The sequence below is a fragment of the Polyodon spathula genome, chromosome 9 (assembly GCF_017654505.1).
Source record: "Polyodon spathula isolate WHYD16114869_AA chromosome 9, ASM1765450v1, whole genome shotgun sequence".
Classification (NCBI taxonomy): domain Eukaryota; kingdom Metazoa; phylum Chordata; class Actinopteri; order Acipenseriformes; family Polyodontidae; genus Polyodon; species Polyodon spathula.
Window position 1 is genome coordinate 50,925,253 of NC_054542.1, and position 24,481 is coordinate 50,949,733.

General features: G+C 40.6%; 1 protein-coding gene across 2 annotated transcripts in view; it reads left to right on the plus strand.

The window, feature by feature from the left end:
- The window catches only part of LOC121321017 (gamma-aminobutyric acid receptor subunit beta-3), a 54,588-nt gene that overhangs the window by 14,234 nt on the left and 15,873 nt on the right, over window positions 1–24,481 (plus strand). For both annotated transcript variants that reach the window (XM_041259914.1, XM_041259913.1), the window contains exons 4-6: window positions 17,437–17,657; window positions 21,047–21,129; window positions 22,162–22,299. In XM_041259914.1, coding sequence (XP_041115848.1) covers window positions 17,437–17,657; window positions 21,047–21,129; window positions 22,162–22,299 — 442 coding nt within the window. The remainder of the gene's footprint in view (window positions 1–17,436; window positions 17,658–21,046; window positions 21,130–22,161; window positions 22,300–24,481) is intronic.

Below are 24,481 nucleotides of genomic sequence, written 5' to 3' on the forward strand. Positions count from 1 at the left end.
CTTCACTGTAATGGAATCCAGTGCACACTGTGTCTTCACTGTAATGGAATCCAGTGCACACTGTGTCTTCACTGTAATGGAATCCAGTGCACACTGTGTCTTCACTGTAATGGAATCCAGTGCACACTGTGTCTTCACTGTAATGGAATCCAGTGCACACTGTGTCTTCACTGTAATGTAATCCAGTGCACACTGTGTCTTCACTGTAATGGAATCCAGTGCACACTGTGTCTTCACTGTAATGGAATCCAAGCAAGCCCACTTAGCCGGATGCAATGTGAGCTCTTAAATGAGCATTAAAGTGCTATAGGACCTTGACCCCTATTTATCAAAGTGTTTGACTGCAGTGTGCAATTGTGCATTGTTTTCAAGAAATGAACAAACTGATAATGCTACACAACTTTTGAAAAGCAACCCAGAAAATTAAGTAATTTCTCGCTAGTTTTGTAAAATTTTCTTTTAGAAAAGTAAAAAGCTTCAAGAAATAGAGGTCTATTTGTGTGGGTGCGTGTGTGTGGGGGGGGGGGGTGTGTCAGTCTGTGTGTGTGTGTGTGTATCTCAGTGTCAGTGTGTGCTTGTGTGTGTATGTGTATCTAAGTGTCAGTGTGTGTGTGTGTGTGCATGTGTGTGTGTGTGTGTGTGTGTGTGTGTGTGTTGTATGTGTGTGGGAGGGTGTTTATAATATATTGATTGTTATTGTTATGCTTTTTCCAGACGCTCAAGAATAACATGAGATTATTACATTGTCAGTCATCTGAAGTACCAGGCATACTGTACATGAGATTCATCTCAGATTCACTGTGCATTCACCCATTGACTATTGCTGCATCATGCACCTCTGGACTATACTGAAAACAGTGGTTATTTACACTCACAAGGTTGTTGGGGGAGATGGTGTTTGCAAGGTGGGAATTACTGCAGAACTGAATTTCATGCCGTTTGCTGCAAGGTGGGAATTACTGCAGAACTGAATTTCATGCCGTTTGCTTGCAAGGTGGGAATCATTGCAGAACTGAATTTCATACCGTTTGCTTGCATGGTGTGCTAACAGTTGATTTCTATGCCTATAGCACAGCAAGGGACAAAATAAATAGATTTAACCTTTCCTACTGGATCACACTGATAATGTTCTATTGTGTTAATATGGCCATCTCTTATTCTAAAACTATATAATCGACCAAACATGTTATTATTATTATTATTATTATTATTATTATTATTATTATTATTATTATTATTAATAATAATAATAATAATAATAATAATAATAATAATAATAATAATAATAATATAATAATAATAATACAAAAGTACCATTAAGCAGAACTCATGAGTCCTTAATTAACTTGTGTTTTTTGAAAGGAGAAACCCCTTTTTACAATAGTACAGTTAAATAAATCAATAATATAAAGCAAGGCTTCAAGCTGTTTATTCCTCATATTTTTAAAGTCAGCACAGATTTATATCATTTCCTAAACAGGTGTCAATTGGACTTGAGTAAAGAAGAATATGCCCCTATCTTTTAGGAAGAGATGTCGCTGTTTATGAATGCAGTGACTAGTGAGCATGAAAACCACATTGCAATATTCTTAAATATTTTAATCTAAAGGCACAAATATATTTCAGTTTTTCTAAGCTATGGGTAGGCTTACCGCTGCATGTGTCTTCACTGCCATGGCAACATATATCTTTTTTTTCTCACACATAATTTGCAAGTTATTGTGGGGAGAGAAGTCCCTGGTTAAGTATAGTTGAATTGAAAGTATAAGATGGCCTGCCTCTCAATTCTGCTCATTTGCATTCATTCCACACTCTGATTTGCATGAGTAGGCGAGATTTCTCAGCTTCTTTCTCACTGAACAATTGGAGTTTTTATTTCAAAGCCATTTCATCTCTCATGATCAGTTTCTTAGCAATGTAAAGTGATGAATATAAAGTACTTTTATAATGACGATGCTTGTATGTAGCACTACTCTAAAATATAGGAAACTTATATTTCAATATTTAACTTTTGGCTGACACTCTAAATAGAATGCTGTGTCTTAAGCCTGTCACATCAGATGCGTAAGGGATTCTCCCTTGCTTTAAAGATGAGGGAATACAAAGCCATGTTTTCAGGAACAGTAGCATGAAACCAGGTTCCAGGATACAGGGAGACTTTGTTTGAGGCAGCTTTGCTGTATTAAACCCCAAGTCTCCCCTGGTGTGCTGTGCAGTGGCCTGAAACCTAGTTTCCTGAAACCAAGTTCTGAGCCACAAAGTGGCTTTGTGTTTCCTCAGCTTAAGACTAACCCCAGACACAGCAATGATGAACTCCTCCTCTATTACTGTTGCCACTTGAAAGACACTCACTCCCACTGCTGACTGGCCAGTTCAAAAGTAAAGCAAATGAGAATAATGCAGATTTCAGAATCTTCTTGAGAGTTGTTCATAACTGCAGCCTGTGATGAGGCTGTCAAATCCTGATCAAATACAGATGAACAAATATATTATATGAAAAAATAAAGCTTTCTAAAATGTGTTTTATACATGTACAAGTATTATCTTTATACTGTATTTTCTGAATTTGTCATTTCTGTAATCAGCCCCATATTCGTTTTGAAACACATCTCCGTATTACTTCAAACTTCACAAGATTACCTAATGGTAAACCTATGGATGTGGTATGTAGCAGTGGATACATCTTTTAAAAGAGCAAACAAACAAACAAGAAATACATCAGAAAACAGTTGGAAGTAAATATTCTCCCAGATTGAAAGAATCCAAAGACACTGCCTTAATCAGACTCACAGTGCCGATCATTTAGTGGTTGTGTTTCTGCATGAATGTCTCCTAGGTTGTCTTGTAATGTCTGTAGCAATTCAAGTGACAAGAGTCCATTGTGCCCTAGGGAGAGACACAGGACGTACCCATGATTCCACAGAGATACCAGAATAAAGATACAGTTACAGCAGAACCTTTAAACATATCACATCAGCTATCTATCTATTTATCGATCAATCGATCAATTGATCAACCGATCAACTGATCTATCTATCTATCTATCTATCTATCTATCTATCTATCTATCTATCTATCTACCTATCTATCTATCTATCTATCTATCTATCTATCTATCTATCTATCTATCTATCTATATATCTATGGCTCCAGGGAAGGTTTTAGAATAAGGTATTTTAAATTGCCATCATGTTTGTGTTTAATAAAATAAGTAAAAACATAACAAGTGGCAATTTCTTTAATGGATGTGCAGAACAGATTAATCAACAGTAATAAATAGGTGGAGCAACAATGTGAACACCTGTCATAACATGGTCAATAGGGACTAGAAACAGCATTCTTTAAATGTTCTGCAAGGTGTTTAAATTGCTCAATGATTACTACATGCAATTCCTTCAGGCAGGTGCGAGTGGAACACTAAAGCCTCTATTCACCAGAAAGGGACTGTTCTCATCAATACAACAGTGATGCAGTACATGCAGCCTTGGATACAGAAGCACCTGCCATCTGCCTTGATTGTACACCCCTGTAGATAAATGGAATGTGTCATTTGAAAACAGGCACAACCCAACCCTGAACAACTCTGGACTAGTTCCTTTAAAATGGCAGCTATAATTTGGTACTGAGACACATCGTACAGATTATTATAGACTATTAACGACAGGTGTGTGCAATGAGCCTCCCAGGCATTATGGGACACCATAGGTCATGAGACCGTAGGTTGAGTCCCTAGCCCAGGACCCCGAGAAGCCCTTCACAGGCTCCATTACACACTCTTATTGAAACGTCATTCTTTATTCTATATGGAGAGTTGTAATCGAGTGAACACAAACACAAATATTGTAAAGCTGAAGAATTTTCCACCATTCTGACTGCTCAGAAAAATATCTGTTCAGCAGCGCTACCCAGTCCACCATTCTGACTGCTCCTGAAGAAAACTGCAGATGTATTTCATCATCTGTGAGAGAGTCAGCCTGCTGAGGGCGTTTCCCTTTCCCCTTTTTTGAGAAGCTGTTGATTTGCAAGTATTGTGTCTCGTTCTTAGAAAATCTTGAGTCTGCCCTTTGTTCTCAGTTTGTTTAGAATTCTGACAGGGTGGTGTCATCACTGCACTCGATTACAGGCCTCAGCAGTGATGTCACAGTCTTATTACACACATGTATATAGTAGCAATAGGACTGCAAGCTTCACCAAGCTCTATGAGAGATTGCAACTCTCCATATATAATATTATTCATTAATCTTTTTTTTTTTTTTTACCATTACTTTTTTATCAGTGTATATTTAGTACGATTTTTAAAAATAATTTAGAGTGCTCAATGTTTTACCCATTATTTTATTCCGAATGTAGAATGTGCAGTAATGTTCCCTCGGCGCAGTGTTCAATGGGCGTCTTCCGATTCCACAGCCAAGCCAGTTTCCTCATTTACACCCAGGAACTGAAGAACAAGCTACTGGCCTGTGGAGGACCCTGCAGGTGTCCGCTTGAGATCACCAGGTGCTTGTCCACTGGGTTCCACTTCAGCGGGTTTGATGAAGTGGTCTCTGAGATCACCAGGCGCTTGTCCAGTGGGTTCCACTGCAGCGGGTTTGATGAAGTGGTCTCTGAGATCACCAGGCGCTTGTCCAGTGGGTTCCACTGCAGCGGGTTTGATGAAGTGGTCTCTGAGATCACCAGGCGCTTGTCCAGTGGGTTCCACTGCAGCGGGTTTGATGAAGTGGTCTCTGAGATCACCAGGCGCCTGTCCAGTGGGTTCCACTGCAGTGGGTTTGATGAAGTGGTCCCTGAGATCACCAGGCACTTGTCCAGTGGGTTCCACTGCAGTGGGTTCGATGAAGTGGTCCCTGAGATCACAAGGCGCTTGTCCAGTGGGTTCCACTGCAGTGGGTTCGATGAATTGGTCCCTGAGATCACAAGGCGCTTGTCCAGTGGGTTCCACTGCAGTGGGTTCGATGAATTGGTCCCTGAGATCACAAGGCGCTTGTCCAGTGGGTTCCACTGCAGTGGGTTCAATGAAAGGGTCCCTGTGAATTTTGCCTCCCTGACCCGCAGACGCACCCAGACCAAAAGCGATGTTTCTTTCCCATAGTCAATATTTTTTAAGAGAATTTCATAAAAAATTAAGCTTTTTTTCTGCCACATACTGTAAAACCCTTTTCCTAATGTAGCAAATTGCACCTGCCAAGCACTGCACTGAAGTATTTTTTTGTTTTGTTTTGTCTTTTTGGTTCGCAGATCTCCAGGCAGTTGTACTGCGAGCCTTGCCTGGTATTAAAAACTTGCTCCTAAATAATTACGATATATCTGCAGATTAGGCAGGCTTTTGCTTTTGATGCAACATCAAAACAATTTCCTGTTACTCTTATAATAGATGAGCAGCCAGTCATTAAACTCAAGTCCATCATATGGCTGACACGAGCTCCCTTTAAAAAGTGGGAGAGCTCTCAGCTGAATGCATAAACACTGCAACAGCTCTGCCCTTTGCTTGCAAACAGAGCATGCTGTGGATACGGGTTGTATGTGTTCCAAGTGATTTTCTGAGGGAGTTTAACGAGCATCAAGGATTATAAAGGATTGAAGAGATTAATTCATGTAACAAGTATCAAGAATTATACAGGATTGAAGAGAGGGATTCATGTAACGAGTATCAAGAATTACAAAGGATTGAAGAGATTAATTCATGTAACAAGTACCAAGAATTATACATGATTGTAGAGAGGGATTCATATAACGAGTATCAAGAATTATAAAGGATTGAAGAGATTAATTCATGTAACAAGTATCAAGAATTATACAGGATTGAAGAGAGGGATTCATGTAACGAGTATCAAGAATTATAAAGGATTGAAGAGATTAATTCATGTAACAAGTATCAAGAATTATATAGGATTGAAGAGAGGGATTCATGTAATGAATATCAAGAATTATAGAGGATTGAAGAGATTAATTCATGTAACAAGTATCAAGAATTATACAGGATTGAAGAGAGGGATTCATGTAACGAGTATCAAGAATTATAAAGGATTGAAGAGATTAATTCATGTAACAAGTATCAAGAATTATATAGGATTGAAGAGAGGGATTCATGTAATGAATATCAAGAATTATAGAGGATTGAAGAGAGGGATTCATGTAACGAGTATCAAGAATTATACAGGATTGAAGAGAGGAATTCATGTAACGAGTATCAAGGTTTATCTCGGATTATGCTCTGTCACATACTGTCTGAATTAACAATGCTCATTAACTTCTCTGACCTCCAGCTTAACTACTTGTACATATGCAAGTTCCAATAGAGCCCTAAACCGAATACTTCAAATTATCCGACTAAAGTCAGGTTTATTATTATCACATACTGTCTGAATTAAAAAGTTTTATTATTATTATTATTATTATTATTATTATTATTATTATTATTATTATTATTATTATTATTATTATTTCCCTGGAACAGAGCACTCTGCTTTTGGATGAGAGCAGTTCAGTCTCTATGCCTATCCAATTGCTGACACTAAGCAGAAATTCGACAGTAATTTTGAAGATCCTCATTCCAAATATGGGGACTCTTATGCTCTAATCTGTCTGTCACACTCTAAATGGTGAGAACGATAAGTGCCTTGATTTTGTACCAAACGGTTAATATACAGTCTTAGTCTCATAGAGGAGTTTCGGATTGCAGTTGGATATATTCTAGTGAACTCTTGATTTTATACAAGTGCTTTCAACCTTTCAGGTAGTGTGCGATTATTAAGAGTATTGTATGTGCATGCACTGGTATGATGCTAAAATCATTTGATTTATTTGAAAATGAATGGGCTGAAACTTTGAGTGTGCTTCTTTAGGTTGGACTGCTAAATATATTTCTTATTTTCAATTATAAACACCAAAGATTGTCTCAGCCAGACAGGTTCCTAATAGAAAGCTCATTATCCCACATTAGCTGACCGCAAAAGACTAGAATTTGGGATTGCCCCTTTAAATTTTAAAAACCATCCACTCCATTCTGCAGTCACTGGCACAGCTACATTATTGAAAACACAGAACAAAAAAAGAAACAGCAATGGCAAATTATGAGAAGAGATTCACTGAAAAAGAACAACATGTAAACAGACCTGTGAACGTCACAGCTTCGTGCTCAAACTAAACTAACTAACAAGGCAACAAGATCGCATACTTGCAAAAAGAAATGTGTTTAGCAATACTTGCTGCTGGAAGGGCTGCAGAATGCGTAGCTTCACCCTGGAGGACCAGGGCCAGCCCTGCAGCTGTGTTCTTGACCAGTAGGGGCTGCTGTAGCGGGTTAAGTGACTCAGCGCTATCATGTTGGAGTGCTGGAGCCAATGCCATGCTCCCTTTGGAACCCCCTGAAGATCAACAGCTTCACACAGCCCTGGCACTCCCAGCACCCCCCTGACTGTGTAACTCAACCTGAAGATCAACAGCTTCACACAGCCCTGGCACTCCCAGCACCCCCCTGACTGTGTAACTCAACCTGAAGATCAACAGCTTCACACAGCCCTGGCACTCCCAGCACCCCCCTGACTGTGTAACTCAACCTGAAGATCAACAGCTTCACACAGCCCTGGCACTCCCAGCACCCCCCTGACTGTGTAACTCAACCTGAAGATCAACAGCTTCACACAGCCCTGGCACTCCCAGCACCCCCCTGACTGTGTAACTCAACCTGAAGATCAACAGCTTCACACAGCCCTGGCACTCCCAGCACCCCCCTGACTGTGTAACTCAACCTGAAGATCAACAGCTTCACACAGCCCTGGCACTCCCAGCACCCCCCTGACTGTGTAACTCAACTCAACCTGTGGACAGCTACTCTGTGTTTAGAAATTATTAGGGCGTGTTTCTTTAATAGGACTGAATCTTCAAGTCAGCATCTAATTAATACTTCTATTTATCCTGCCTGCAATGGCCCAAAGCTGATTCTCTCCCAGTCTGGAACAGATTGCATTATAAGCAAAGGACATTTTGGAGGATATTCGTACTGAGGTTACTTTGTTTATTAAATGATAATGAGATATATTTTCTGTTTTGAATCTGTGTCTGTTATGGTTTGAGGTAAACCTGTTGCCTTTTAATTCAACTTTGAAAGGTGTTTACAAATAGTTTCTTTTTAAATATGCTTGCAGTTCAAAAGAAGAAAAAAGACGGAAAAGCATTTTCTACGGCAAGTGCCTTCATCTATAGAAGACCATGATTACATTGATTATTTGATGCTGTGGTCAGCACAACACAGCCATCCATGTGCTTTCTTTGGATCAGAGAGCAACAGAAAACCTAATGAGATTTTTTGCTTGGGTTCCCTAATAGTCTTTGTTTGTGCACATGAGGGTAAACAGTACTGTGAAAATCATGTAATGATGTGTGAGTGTGTTGTCTGTGCGTGTACGTGCATATGTGTGTGTGTATCTTGTTAGGAAGAGGAAAGCTGTCATTGAAACAGCAGCTGATGCTGTGTGATGTTAAATATAAATGAACAGACTGAGGATGCATGGTGACCTTTCACACAGTGCTGTAGTTGCTCAGTTGCTCCACCTGCCTCACCTCACACACCTTTCCTTGTATTACTCAGGTGATCCTTGAAGTGATTCAGTCCAAATTAACAGGCATGTTTGGGATTTCAAAGGGTGCAGGAAATATTATAATATCAAAGTAGGTGGATTGTTTTCTTTTTTATAAATATAACCACAGCAGCCATTTGAAAGGATAAACAAAGGAATATAGATAGGAGCGTGTTTTTATACTGAAAACATGAGCAAGTTTTAATGATGCACCAGACAAGTGAATGCACATAGATAGATACTACAGAATAAATAAGCGAACACACAGGTGTAGATACTACAGAATAAATAAGCGAACGGGAGTGAAGCTTTTAACTGGAGGTTTTTGTGAGTGTTTCTGCAGACGTTAGATATTTGAAAGTTTTATCTTCAGATTTAAAGCATAAATTGCAGTGTAAAAGGTACAGAGCCCATACTGTACTTACAGCAGTTATGAAGTAATACTGTCTCAGCACTACAGAGGCCTTAGTCAGCAAGTCTTTACCATTAGTATGACGTGTGGGGCTTTTGTGAGTTTTTAAATGATTTGGAAGTTTTTTTGTTTTTTTTTCTGGGTTAATCCAGGTGACACCACTAATATGCCTTTGGAGGGAAGAGAGCTGCATAGACAATAAGCACAAGGCCTGCTCTCCTGGGCTTCTGTAACCTGTTGCATTAATAGAGATATTTATCAATTGTGTCAGGAGCTCAATAACAGGGTCTGATCAGCTTGATGACCAGGGCATCACAATGTGAGTGAAGTGAAAGCCCCTCCACTCCACACCCTGCTGAGATGAGAATGCTGTTGCCGTTGATATAGGGGCATGGGAAAGAGGACGGGGGACATGTTTAGCTGGTAGTGTCGAATGCAGGTCTGTCCAAAGGACAGCTCAGAAGTCATATATGGCTCACTGAAGTAGCTGTGATTCCACCGGCATCTGATTTGTCTTTGTTTTGCGAGCAGTTCCCTTGTGGAGTGGAGGGAGGGAGCGTGTTATTTCTCTTCTTCAGAGAGGATTTGACTTCATGTGAGCAGTTCCCTTGTGGAGTGGAGGGAGGGAGCGTGTTATTTCTCTTCTTCAGAGAGGATTTGACTTCATGTGAGCAGTTCCCTTGTGGAGTGGAGAGAGGGAGTGTGTGATTTCTCTTCTTCAGAGAGGATTTGACTTCATGTGAGCAGTTCCCTTGTGGAGTGGAGGGAGGGAGGCTGTGTTTTCTCTTCCTGAGAGATGATTTGACTTCATGTGAACAGTTCCCTTGTGGACTGGAGGGAGGGTGGCTCTGTTTTCTCTCCCTGAGAGAGGATTTGACCATGCGAGTGACTGACATGATGACACAATCTCCCTCTTGTTTGCTATTCTTGTAGCAACCAGTCATAGATATCAGAGACCCCCTACTGGCCCCTATAGCAAGGTCATCTGTTGTGTTTAACATGTCGCTCCTGTCAGCAGGATTGTGGGAGCAGTTCATCGGAGAATACCATGCTGTCTGGAAATAAATTCAAATAACAACCAGCAGTTAATCGCTTATTTATTTAATGATACCTATTAACACTGAGGTCCTGATTTGGTCAGCCCTGTCCTGGAGTATAATGTCTAAATACAGATAAATACTGCTTAATTCAAAAGCCCTGAATTATAGTAAACTAGCTAATCCACTGTACACATGGCACATTTACAAAACACAACACAAGACTGGACAGTCCGCGTGACTAAACGTGAACTGACATACAACCTCTCGCAAGAAAATACATTTTCAAAATGTAAAAAAAAAAAAATGTTTACACTAGTTTTCTTCCTATAAGATGTGTGATACTCAGAGTCCCTTTGTACAGCAGAGTCGTTTTGTACTTTTGAAACACACTTGCTACACTCTGAGAGTCCTTGATTATCAATTTAAAAAGATGTATTTGTAATAGTACAGCGTGACTCTATTTTATACATGGGTTATAAGTGGAATAACTTATTGATGGTATGGTAGAGAGACACGAAAGGTCCTCAAGTTGGGTGGATGCCCTGAAAGCAGCTATTTCCAGGGCTGGCATACAGGCCTCACTGAGCTCCACACTATGACACTTTACATGCACTTGAAGTCTCCCATTTGGACTGGGAATGGGCTTCAACAGGACACATATTGGCTGGCAAATGGTTGTTTTTGGCAGAACAGGATGTACAGTAAAAATGTAACAAAATACTGAAACACAGTAAGTGTCTTAATTTAGCTAGCTTCTTAGTCTGAAATGTGTTTTTTTATTCAAATGTATTCAATTTATGTTATGTTCTGCCTCTTCAAGAATCAAAAAGCTTCAGCAGGTTTACAGCTCTACCCACATCCTTTTTAATTGCTTATTAAATTGACCTGTTTTAGAATTCAGCCAGGACATCAGTTTGCCTCCTTTGTTCTACTCGTTGGTTTGAATAAGATCCCACAGTGAGGGAGACTGGTGTGCCAACAAAGGACAAGCCCAAACTTTTCTCATGTTCTTGTGTTCTTTACCCTTTCAACACTGCCTGCCTGTATTTAAACTGAGGAAAGATAACTCTGCTCTAGAAGTGCAGTACATGAACAGAAACACAGTGCGTGTGTGTGTGTGTGCGCACGTGTGTGCGTGTGCTCGCGCGCGTGTGTGTGTGTGTGTATATATATATATATAACTTCAGTATAAGACACTGAAGCGATTGAAATGGTTATCCTAGGGTAGTGTTTGTGTAATGCTACTGAAAAACACTGAAGGTTTATATCCTGGATTGAACAGGGTTTCTTATTTCATTATTTCCAGAAGCAGCTAATGTTCATAGCCTGGCACTTTCTAAGTGTATCAGATGCAGTAGATGTTGCGGTGATGTCCATTATATTGCAGGGATTCATTTTTCAGTTGCTGGTGCGCGGTGAGCCGAGGACACCGTGGCTGACCTAAGATCTCCCCCACCGGGTGGCACCGGGGTGCACCGCCTCCTGGGAACTCCCGTCCACAGTCAGCAGTGGAATAGCCTGGACTCGAATCGGTGACCTCCAGGCTATAGGGCGCATCCTGCACTCCACACAGAGCGCCTTTACCGGATGTGCCACTCAGGAGACCTTAAAACAGTCACATTTATAGATATAAGAGTCCAGGGTACTGACTGAGACATTGCTTGTGATCTGACTAGCCCATTTTCAGATTTAAATAGCTGTAAAAACACTCCTATTTATAGATAGATACAGATATGAGAGTCCAGGGTACTGATTGAGACATTGCTTGTGATCTGACTAGCCCATTTTCAGATTTAAATAGCTGTAAAAACACTCTTATTTATAGATAGATACAGATATGAGAGTCCAAGGTACTGACTGAGACATTGCTTGTGATCTGACTAGCCCATTTTCAGATTTAAATAGCTGTAAAAACACTCTTATTTATAGATAGATACAGATATGAGAGTCCAAGGTACTGACTGAGACATTGCTTGTGATCTGACTAGCCCATTTTCTTAGCTTCTAAGATGTGACTGGAAAATAACCCCACATGGAATGACTAAAGGCTTTACGAATTCTGTGCATACAGTATTCATTGTGAATTGTTAGTGTCCAGAGAATAACTTCCACTCATAATGTATTGGAATGTTACTGTCATGTAGCAGATTTATATCACTTGCTTCTTTGTGCATCATTAATATGATGTTGACGTTAACACATTTAATTAGAGCTGCAAGACAGCTCAAAACTGAAACACAGCTGTGATGAGGGGACATCCTAAAAGGGTTAATGTGAAAAACACTCAGCGTGGCTCGATGTGTTGAAATTCAAACCTCATGGCTCAAAAATTCAAATGGCAACTCTAGCACTTCCCATTGCTATCCTAAACATAACCAGGGTTTTCATTAACATCCATTCATTAACATATACAACATTCATGGACGTACCTGAAAACCTGAAAAGCCCTTAACCTGGCTTAATGTGCATAAAGTGAAAATGATAGAAAGGATGACTTTCTATAAAGTGGCACTGTTATAAATGTATTTTTTCAGCTAGCAATCATTCAGAATTTCATGTTAGCCAGCCTGGGGTTTTAAAACAACCTGCAGAGTTACATGCTTGTGCAGCTCTGGCCAGAAGTGTTGCAGCACCCAAAATTTTAGGATTGAGACATAATAAAAATTAAAAAAAAAAAAAAAAAAAACTATATGACCATAACTTAGATCTTTTATTTAACATCATGTAACCAAAGAAACTGCAAAATGATATCGCAAAATAATAGTAGTACAGTATTTCATGTTATATTTTGAAACGTCACGTTTCAATTTTTGTTTATGTATAAAACTCCAAAGCGGTGTGTAATTCAGTATGTTGGCGTAACATTATTTAGCAGGTTTTATTTGACTTTATGAAGCAAAATGTCTTAATTCTACAGAGGGATGCAAAACAGTTTTTTCTTTTAATTATATCTCAATCATAAAATTCTAGGTAATGCAAAATGTTTGGCCAGAGTTGTACAGTCGGAATGACAGAGAACACTTTGAGAAGTTTAAAATATATCTACAGCACCTACAGCAGTCGTACTTGGAGAAGGCAGCCGGTATTATTTTGAATAATTAAGATCATCTGCTTGTAGCTGATGAGAGCAGATGTTTGAGGCAATTAAATGAGTGTAGCTATCAGTCAGCATCATAAAGGATGAAGGTTTAAAAGAATTAGTAAACACCGAAAAGCAATTACAATATATTATGAAGCTCTGCTGTTATGTGATACAGTGCCTGGTATTACGTTGTTATATAGAGATGCATTACATTCTGTGAGGTATAATTAGTCTAGTCGTTAAAACATTACAGAGAGGAAGATAGCAATTGGTATTCCTAGCTGAAGAGATTCCCGAGTACATTAAGATCTCACTAGTGCACAGATCCTAGGAGTTTTTTCGAGCAGTCCCTACGCTCATGTAGGTATACATTAAAGCATCTGTTGTGTTTTTACTTACCCTATACATCTGTCTGTGGAGCATTCACAGGAGATATATTGGTTGAGTACTTATCTTTCTATGGGACTAATCAATCCTTATATTACAACAGAATGAACCTAAACAGAGGTGAGTGAGGGAGGTGCAATATGGTTTTATGCCTTTGAAAATTCAGGCATAGTAAAATAGCAACCACCTTTTGTTCAGATTTGATCTTGTGAGTAAGTGCAATACTCAGCACACTTATGAACAAATTACTTTTTTTATTAGTGCAAGTGTGCACCGTGTAAAGCAGAAAGGCTTTTGCTTATTTTTTGTAACTTTCATTAATCAAGCTTTAACTGTTGTCAGATCAGTACAAGGTACAATTAGACTTGCCACATGTGCAATTTCAGAGCGAGTGAGAGCATCTCCATTAACAATGCGGATAGTGCTGCAGCAGCCTCTTTACCCGCAGGTCTTTTCATGAAGTAGGAACAGCACGACTTGTGTGTGTGTGTGTGTGTGTGTGTGTGTGTGTGTGTGTGTGTGTGTGTGTGTGTGTGTGTGTGTATGTCCATTCGGTTATTGTGTGGATCTAGTGACTTGACTTTTGTTTCCTTTTAGGTAATTATCAGGCACCCATCCTGTTACACTATGCTAAGGATAATTCTAGTCAAGTAGCCTCGAGAACGAGGCTGTTTTTAACCCATGGCTCTGAGTGTTTAACCTATGGCTGAGTGTTTAACCAATGGCTGAGTGTTTAACCAATGGCTGAGTATTTAAACCAAATATCCTAAACACACTGACCAAATATCTTACAAACACTGACCAAATATCCTACAAACACATGACCAAATATCCGACAAACACTGACCAAATATCCTAAACACACTGACCAAATATCCTACAAACACTGACCAAATATCCTACAAACACACGCCCAAATATCCTACAAACACTGACCAAATATCCTACATACACTGACCAAATATCCTACAAACACTGACCAAATATCCTAAACACATGACCAAATATCCTACAAACACTGACCAAATATCCTACAAACACTGACCAAATATCCTACAAACACTGACCAAATATCATACAAACACTGAACAAATATCCTACAAACACTGACCAAATATCCTAAACACACTGACCAAATATCCTACAAACACTGACCAAATATCCTAAACACACGACCAAATATCCTACAAACACTGACCAAATATCCTACAAACACTGACCAAATATCCTAAAAACACATGACCAAATATCCTACAAACACTGACCAAATATCCTACAAACACTGACCAAATATCCTAAAAACACTGACCAAATATCCTACAAACACTGACCAAATATCCTACAAACACTGACCAAATATCCTACAAACACTGACCAAATATCCTAAACACACGACCAAATATCCTACAAACACTGACCAAATATCCTACAAACACTGACCAAATATCCTACAAACACTGACCAAATATCCTACAAACACTGACCAAATATCCTACAAACACTGACCAAATATCCTACAAACACTGACCAAATATCTTAAACACACGACCAAATATCCTACAAACACTGACCAAATATCTTAAACACACGACCAAATATCCCAGCATCACTGCTTGAGTTAGTAGCCGCTTCTCTTTTAGACCTGGGTTTATTTATATAACTGTTCTACTTCGATGCCTTTATTCAGCGCACACCGTTATTGAAACTCAGTGGTTGATAGCAAGCTATTGAACCGTATGAGGAGATAATGAGTGCATTGATTTCATTAATTAGTATTTTCTCACTTTGGTATATTTACCTATTTCAAGTGCTTGTTTTTCTGGGTTTGAAGGTGGTGAGCACTAACAGTTTCCCTGGTACAATAGAAGGCAATGGCTTTTTAAAAACAGCAGGGCGTTTAGCTCCAGTCAGCAGGTCTAGGAAAAGTCTTTATCAGCTCTTATTCTCTGCTATTCAGGGCTTTCTGCTTTTTCTCCTCATCTTAGCTGTAGTCATCAGTACTAGGAGTTGCTTTACATTTCTGTTGTTCAGTGTTTTATCTGACTTGTTTCCTGTCTATTGTATGCAATTTTATGAGATCTGTGTGTCTTTGTCGTGGGTGTTGTATTGTAAATTGTGTAACTAGCCCTGGTGCAAAGGGGAAATCAGTGCAACATTAATCCTAGCAAACACATGTGCTGAGTACATTGTAGAATTCTTACAATATAAGGTTACACTTGATGAAGGCATTTGTCCAAATGGTTGTCTACTTCACTTAATCTGTGTAACTACACATGTATTTACTAAATAACTAATATTTAATTACACAGCAATTAGAGACACTTAATGTAAAGATGACCTGGAAATAATATGGTCTGCTTTACTTAAACAGGGTGTTCTGGGTAAACCTCATGCAGATGGGCAGGTACAGTATATGGGAAGAAGTCAGAGAGGACACATTACACTGCTCCTCATTAAAAGAGCAAAACTTTGAAAGAAATAACTGAAAAAAACTCGCCTCTAGTGCAATTTCCAGATTGTTTCCGGATACCTTACACCAGTTTAATTTAATAAAAGAGCAACTGCCCTGATACTGTTAGTCAGCAGAATGGAAATGCATCATATCAAAGTCCGTTCTGTGTTTACTGTGATGGCTTTATTAGTGTGAGCAAGCTCCATTAGGACCTCAGGATAATTATATTTAATAAATAACTCGTTACCAGCAAGTCCTGGCTTCTGTGCGTATATTTCTGTACCACCTAGGTCCTGGGAAATAGCACTTGCTTGGTTGCAAATTCTTCATATTCAGTATCACACTAATTCAACACACACCTCAGTGTTTAGCAGTCTGCAGTTTCTCTTCAAGCAGGTCATTCATAAGCAGATTAGTTATAGAAAGTTTCTGGGGTATAACAGCAGTCCAGTATTTACCAGACAGCAGAGTAATATTCTGCTGCCAAAAGCTGTTAAATGCCAGATCTGCTTTTTGATCCTCATGAATCTAAAGCTAATGAAAAACAAATCCTGCTTACTTTGCTTGGGTGTAAATATTTGGGTTGAAGCAACTCAATTACAGAGAGCGATACATTGCATCTGAATTACAATGCACTGCCTGTGAAGAGCACAGACCCCAGGCAAGACTGAAACACAACCCCGTCCTTCAAGACATGACCAGCCGGGTCTATAAATAAATCTCAGAGTATTTGCAAGCCTGTGTGTGTACTGTATGGCTTACTGCTTTCATTCCCATGCACTAGCAGGGACTAGTGGAAGGTGACTGTAGAACAATGTATGTGAATGAGAGCTGCACACCACATAAACAACACTGCTATAGGGTTACAGTGCATGTTCATAATGAATTGAGACATGTTTTATATACAGTGTGGTCCATGCATGGAAATATAGTGTTACAGGAATCTCCTGAAAGATCTCTACAGCAGCTGAAAATACTGCACAACAAGCCTGCACTACAGCTTCACAAGTTACAATCAAAAAAGGGTTGAATTGACTTTTTAAACAACCTTTTCAGGTAAACTTTCACATTAAGTGTATCTCATTACATAATAACATTGTGCATTGTATAAGTACACATGCATTTACTAAGTAACTGCTATGTAAATGCACAGTAATTAGAGACACTTCGTGTAGTGTTGCCCACTTTCATTACAGGCATTGTTTTTACAGAAATTTTCATGTACACATATGCTTTCACCTTTGGTGTTGTCATCCCACAAAGAACACATGAGACAGCATTTTAAAACAATGAGAGGTATCTCTGCAACACATATATAGAGTGTGCCACCACTTTTTAACAGTAAGGTTCTGTTATTTAAAATTGAAATGTGTAATAAATAAAAACATTACAGCACCTCCTTGGAACCAAGCAGCAAAAACAAAAACAAAAAAAAAACAGTTGTTCTCTGCAATTCTGTAACCTTCCTTTGCATCTTTCCATTCCAGGACTATACCTTGACCATGTACTTTCAACAGTACTGGAGGGACAAGAGGCTGGCTTACTCGGGAATACCTCTCAATTTAACACTTGATAACCGGGTGGCTGATCAGCTGTGGGTCCCCGACACCTACTTTCTGAATGACAAGAAGTCCTTTGTGCACGGCGTCACTGTGAAGAACCGGATGATTCGGCTTCATCCAGATGGAACAGTGCTGTACGGCCTGAGGTTGGTCTTGTCTAATGTGCTCTTGATATTTGCATCTGCAGATCTTGTTTCTGTACCAAAGCCTTTGCAAGAAGCATTGCATTACTCCAGCCTGCAGCGGTAGAAAAGCCTGCAGAGATGATGTGACAGGCGCACTGTTTCTTAATCTTACAGGCATTGTCAACAGTTAGGTCTGCTTTATTTATGATACAATGTGCAACATCAGGCATGCCCTGCAGTTACAGTACATGTGCAGTGAAAACAGGCACTGGAAATACAATCATAATAGACAATGTTTAACCCCCAATAGGTTTTCAAGTGACAGGATAGTAAAGCAAAGATACATGGGTGCAAAAGTAAAAGGTTAATGAAATACCTTATCAGCCAGCCCAAAAAATGAAGAAAGATAGAGTTAGGGTTAGGGTTATGGGACTAATGATCAGTGCATCAGGGAGCTTTAACCCAGCTGTCTGTGCACTGAGACACAAAGCCAGCAGAGCCAATCATGTAGTAAAGAAACGGGTGTACAACCTAAAGCCTTCAATCATGGTCTGGCTCAAACTCTTTGACCAAGTTATACAACCAATCCTTTTGTACTGCAGTGAAGTTTGGGGCCCCACTCTAAATTGTAAGTACAGTAATTGAGACAAAAGTCCAACAGAAATCTTACACGTAGAATTCTGCAAAAACATCTTTCAGTTGCACAGAAATGCTCCCAGCAATGCTTGTAGAGCTGAGCTAGGACGTTTTCCCTTACTGCTTATTGTACAAAAGAGAGCTTTGAGGAACTGGAGGCACCTGACCAAAGCAACCCCGACTCCTACCAGTTCAAGGCCCTGAAGAGCCAGGAGAGCTACTCAAACAGAAAGACCATCAACTACATGCAGGAGCAGCTCTGTGAGGAGAACCAGATCAGCATCGCAGAGGCTCAGCACAGCTACTCTAATCAGGCCCCAGTGATATCTAAAATAACCACCACCCTGAAAAACAAATACCTGATACACTGGAGAGCCAAGTCAAACCACAGTATAAATTAGACACAGTGCTACCCGAGTCTGAACGGGCCACACGCCCTGGCAGAATACCTGATACACTGGAGAGCCAAGTCAAACCACAGTATAAATTAGACACAGTGCTACCCGAGTCTGAACGGGCCACACGCCCTGGCAGAATACCTGATACACTGGAGAGCCAAGTCAAACCACAGCATAAATTAGACACAGTGCTACCCGAGTCTGAACAGGCCACACGCCCTGGCAGAATACCTGATACACTGGAGAGCCAAGTCAAACCACAGTATAAATTAGACACAGTGCTACCCGAGTCTGAACAGGCCACACGCCCTGGCAGAATACCTGATACACTGGAGAGCCAAGTCAAACCACAGCATAAATTAGACACAGTGCTACCCGAGTCTGAACGGGCCACACGCCCTGGCAGAATACCTGATACACTGGAGAGCCAAGTCAAACCACAGCATAAATTAGACACAGTGCTACCCGAGTCTGAACAGGCCACACGCCCTGGCAGAATACCTGATACACTGGAGAGCCAAGTCAAACCACAGCATAAATTAGACACAGTGCTACCCGAGTCTGAACGGGCCACACGCCCTGGCAGAATACCTGATACACTGGAGAGCCAAGTCAAACCACAGCATAAATTAGACACAGTGCTACCCGAGTCTGAACAGGCCACACGCCCTGGCAGAATACCTGATACACTGGAGAGCCAAGTCAAATCACAGCATAAATTAGACACAGTGCTACCCGAGTCTGAACAGGCCACACGCCCTGGCAGAATACCTGATACACTGGAGAGCCAAGTCAAACCACAGCATAAATTAGACACAGTGCTACCCGAGTCTGAACGGGCCACACGCCCTGGCAGAATACCTGATACACTGGAGAGCCAAGTCAAACCACAGCATAAATTAGACACAGTGCTACCCGAGTCTGAACAGGCCACATGCCCTGGCAGAATACCTGATACACTGGAGAGCCAAGTCAAACCACAGCATAAATTAGACACAGTGCTACCCGAGTCTGAACGGGCCACACGCCCTGGCAGAATACCTGATACACTGGAGAGCCAAGTCAAACCACAGCATAAATTAGACACAGTGCTACCCGAGTCTGAACGGGCCACACGCCCTGGCAGAATACCTGATACACTGGAGAGCCAAGTCAAACCACAGCATAAATTAGACACAGTGCTACCAGAGTCTGAACGGGCCACACGCCCTGGCAGAATACCTGATACACTGGAGAGCCAAGTCAAACCACAGTATAAATTAGACACAGTGCTACCCGAGTCTGAACGGGCCACACGCCCTGGCAGAATACCTGATACACTGGAGAGCCAAGTCAAACCACAGCATAAATTAGACACAGTGCTACCCGAGTCTGAACGGGCCACACGCCCTGGCAGAATACCTGATACACTGGAGAGCCAAGTCAAACCACAGCATAAATTAGACACAGTGCTACCCGAGTCTGAACAGGCCACACGCCCTGGCAGAATACCTGATACACTGGAGAGCCAAGTCAAACCACAGCATAAATTAGACACAGTGCTACCCGAGTCTGAACGGGCCACACGCCCTGGCAGAATACCTGGTCAGCATTAAAGATCAAAAACAAAAACAACTACTAACCAAATACAAGGTCATATAAGGGTCAAAAAAGTTTGTTTCTCCTGATATATCTTTACATATTCTTCAAATCAATAGACCTTTCGGATCATTCGGAACATTGCAGCAGCATTTAGCCCCTTGTTGCCTTTCGATTTTCAAACTACTTACTGTATCAAACGAGACAACATAGATGCAGTCTCTGTACACCAAAGCCAAAGCTCTCTCGCTCTCTCTCTCTCTCTCTCTCTCTCTCTCTCTCTCCCAGTGTAACTGATTGGCCCCAGTCTGACTCAGTTACTCTCCTAAGTAATTGTCTTAGTTTCTCATTCTGAGACGGGGATGGAATACCCAAATACATAATTCAGAAGCACAGATGATCATTTTTACAAATAAATATGTCAGCTTGATTCACTGCAAGGTTCCTCAAAGGTGCAACAAGTTGGTTACCCAGAATCCCTGTGTAAACAAGTTGTGCTGTGACACTGTTGCCTCAGCTCTGCAGGACTGGCTTTGCTTGAATGCCTCCAGAGTCTTCAGTCAGTAGAATGAGCTAGTATATTATCTATCTATCAAAGCAACACACACATGTATACTGTATAGTGTATGTTGTTATGGTTTTGATTAAGTCACTGGAAACAAGACTGTAGATATCAGTGTACTGTAGGTCTTAATGTACAGTTCTGTGTCAGCGCTATATGGAGGGAGACAGCAAGAAAAATAATGCCCTCTGTTACACTTTGATATATAAATATGTATAACTGTGGCTTTGACTCAGAATCACAACAACAGCTGCCTGCATGATGGATCTGCGGAGATACCCATTGGATGAACAGAACTGCACACTGGAAATAGAAAGCTGTAAGTAACCTCCAGAGAAATGCATGCCCTAAAGGTAAATCTGTATAACTCTTTCTTCAGTATAAGAGCACTGCTGTTTTGTTCTATTACCACATTGTCAGAGCCAAGTCCCTGTTAACTCCTGTCATGATGAAGCCAGGGAAAGTTACACTTGACCAGGGTTAAATCTATATGACCTGGTGCATAACACATCACAGAGAGGGCAGGGTGCCAAATATCACAGAGAGGGCAGGGTGCCACACATCACAGAGAGGGCAGGGTACCACACATCACAGAGAGGGCAGGGTGCCACACATCACAGAGAGGGCAGGGTGCCACACATCACAGAGAGTACAGGGTGCCACACATCACAGAGAGGACAGGGTGCCACACATCACAGAGAGGGCAGGGTACCACACATCACAGAGAGGGCAGGGTACCACACATCACAGAGAGGGCAGGGTGCCACACATCACAGAGAGGGCAGGGTGCCACACATCACAGAGAGGGCAGGGTGCCACACATCACAGAGAGGGCAGGGTGCCACACATCACAGAGAGGGCAGGGTGCCACACATCACAGAGAGGGCAGGGTACCACACATCACAGAGAGGGCAGGGTGCCACACATCACAGAGAGGGCAGGGTACCACACATCACAGAGAGGGCAGGGTGCCACACATCACAGAGAGTGCAGGGTACCACACATCACAGAGAGGACAGGGTGCCACACATCACAGAGAGGGCAGGGTGCCACACATCACAGAGAGTGCAGGGTGCCACACATCACAGAGAGGGCAGGGTACCACACATCACAGAGAGGGCAGGGTGCCACACATCACAGAGAGGGCAGGGTGCCACACATCACAGAGAGGGCAGGGTGCCACACATCACAGAGAGGGCAGGGTGCCACACATCACAGAGAGGGCAGGGTACCCTGTTTTTTAACCTGTGTGTGTGTGTGTCACAGAGAGCGGCAGGGTGCCACACATCACAGAGAGGGCAGGGTAACCCTGTTTTTTTAACCTGTGTGTGTGTGTGTGTTTGTACTGCAGATGGCTACACAACAGATGATATCGGGTTCTACTGGAGAGGAGGAGACTCTGCTGTGACTGGGGTGGGAAGGATCGAGCTGCCTCAGTTCTCCATTGTGGAATACAGGCTGGTCTCTCGCAATGTCGTCTTTGCCACAGGTAACAACTGATGAATACCTGCTGCTTCTTTCTATCCCCCCAAAACACAAACTATGACCAGCAATGGAAATGCTATGACAGAATCAAAAATGTAGTTGTAGAGGAAGTGTTTTTGTCTTGTGACATTTCGAAGTGTACACATGACAGAGAGTACTGTGCAGGGACTACACTATGTAACGCAATTTTTGTTCCTGGGTAGTAAGTGTTATTTCCTAATTGCTTATGCCTCAAAAGTATAGAAAATGGCTATTATTCCCCACAAACTTTGCTTTTGTGACCAGGACAGTGATATTTCAAAATATCACTATTTTCAATGGGAAAACGGGCAAATGTGGGTCTTTTCGTTCACATAAAGTCAGAAAAAAACAACTACTGTAAATACAGTATAATCGCAAATCTCGAAAAACTACTCACTTCTAAATCTTTTGTAGTCATTTTTGTATTACTTTAGTATAAATACATGTTAATTTGGATTCATATGTTGTTTTTTTCTGACTTTATGTGAACGAAAAGACACACATTTGCATGTTTTCCCATTGGAAATAGTGATATTTTGAAATATCACTGTCCTGGTTACAAAAGCAAAGTTTGTGGGGAATAATAGCCATTTTCTGTACTTTTGAGGCATAAGCAATTAGGAAATAACACTTACTACCCAGGAACAAAAAAAAAAAAAAATTGTTACACGGTGCTATTATAGCTTCTGATAGGCTTTTGCAATATCATTTTGTAGTCTCTTTGATTACACGATGCTAAATAAAATATCTAAATTTTACGGTGCTATTATAGCTTCTGATAGGCTTTTGCAATATCATTTTGTAGTCTCTTTGATTACACGATGCTAAATAAAATATCTAAATTATGTTCACAGAGTTTTTTTTTTTTTTTTTTAATTGTTTCAATCCTAACATTCTAGGTGATCCAAACTTTTTGTCCTCAGCAGTGCACTCAAGTGATTAAATGTTGTGCAAATCCTAAACATGGATTATAGTATACGGGAACTCATTTCCTTAGCGGATGTACACATCAGTGTAAGTAAACAAGAGGGATAGGAAGACACCACTCTTACACATGCTCACTCTTCTGTATGAAGATGCCATGGTATTTGATGTTACTTAAAATTCACTTGAATGGTGAATGATAATGCAGTGGGAATCATCCTCCTGTTTTTTAAAGCTTGAACTTTTAAAGATTGAACTTCATGATAAAAACATATGATATATTCATGAAGCTCAAGACTCGCAGTATAAATTATTCCCTTAACAAGCTTAGGTTAAAAATCTCATTGAAGTGGCGGAGTAATGATCCGTCTCTTTCACTTTAGCTCCTACATTTGAGCAGCTGACACAGATGTACCCAAATAAGATCCATGAAGGGTTTTATGTTTTCTGAGATTTGGAGAAACATGGATACTGTAAACATTACGCTTGTGCATGATTTGGTGCAGAGTTTGGTGAGATGACAACAGGGGTGATGAAATGTGTTTTATTTTATAATCATGTAAGTCCCTCCCCAAAGATAAAACATGACACACCCTTTCTGCATTGGGCTGCGCATGTGCACATTAGTTCATTTGAAATATGTATATTATATGACACACTTACAAGCTTAATCACTTTTGATTGAGAATAACCAAGGGAAACCAACAGCTCCTCTACCCTAATCAGAAGAGAACTCTGTTTTCTGTTAATTACTCAGAGCACATTTGTATAATGCAAGACAACTTGAGAGGGGATGTAATCAAGGGCATAGAGAGATTGGAAATAAACCTTTAATAAGAGATAGAAGAGCTCACTGTTAGCTTTGCAAAATCTACCATTAATAGGAGAAAGAATAGCTCCTTGTTATCTTTGCAAAATCTCAGACATGCTTGCAGTTTATTTAGATGTTGAATAAAGGCATGCATCTAGTGCTGGGATTCTTAAATGTCAACTGCAATACATCTAAGGTAAGCCAGTTAGCTTTCAATTGGGTGTTTGAAATAATGAGGTTTCTGTAGCGGAAATGCACTACTGCAGTACAGTTCTATTGATCTAGTTTTTCAGGCTAAATGTCAGGGTTATAATATTGTAAAATTTGTTCCATCTTCAGATACTGGAGCATTATAATGCTTTGATTAGCATTGTTCCATCTTCAGATACTGAAGCATTACAGTATTACAAAGTTCAAGTGGCACTCCACG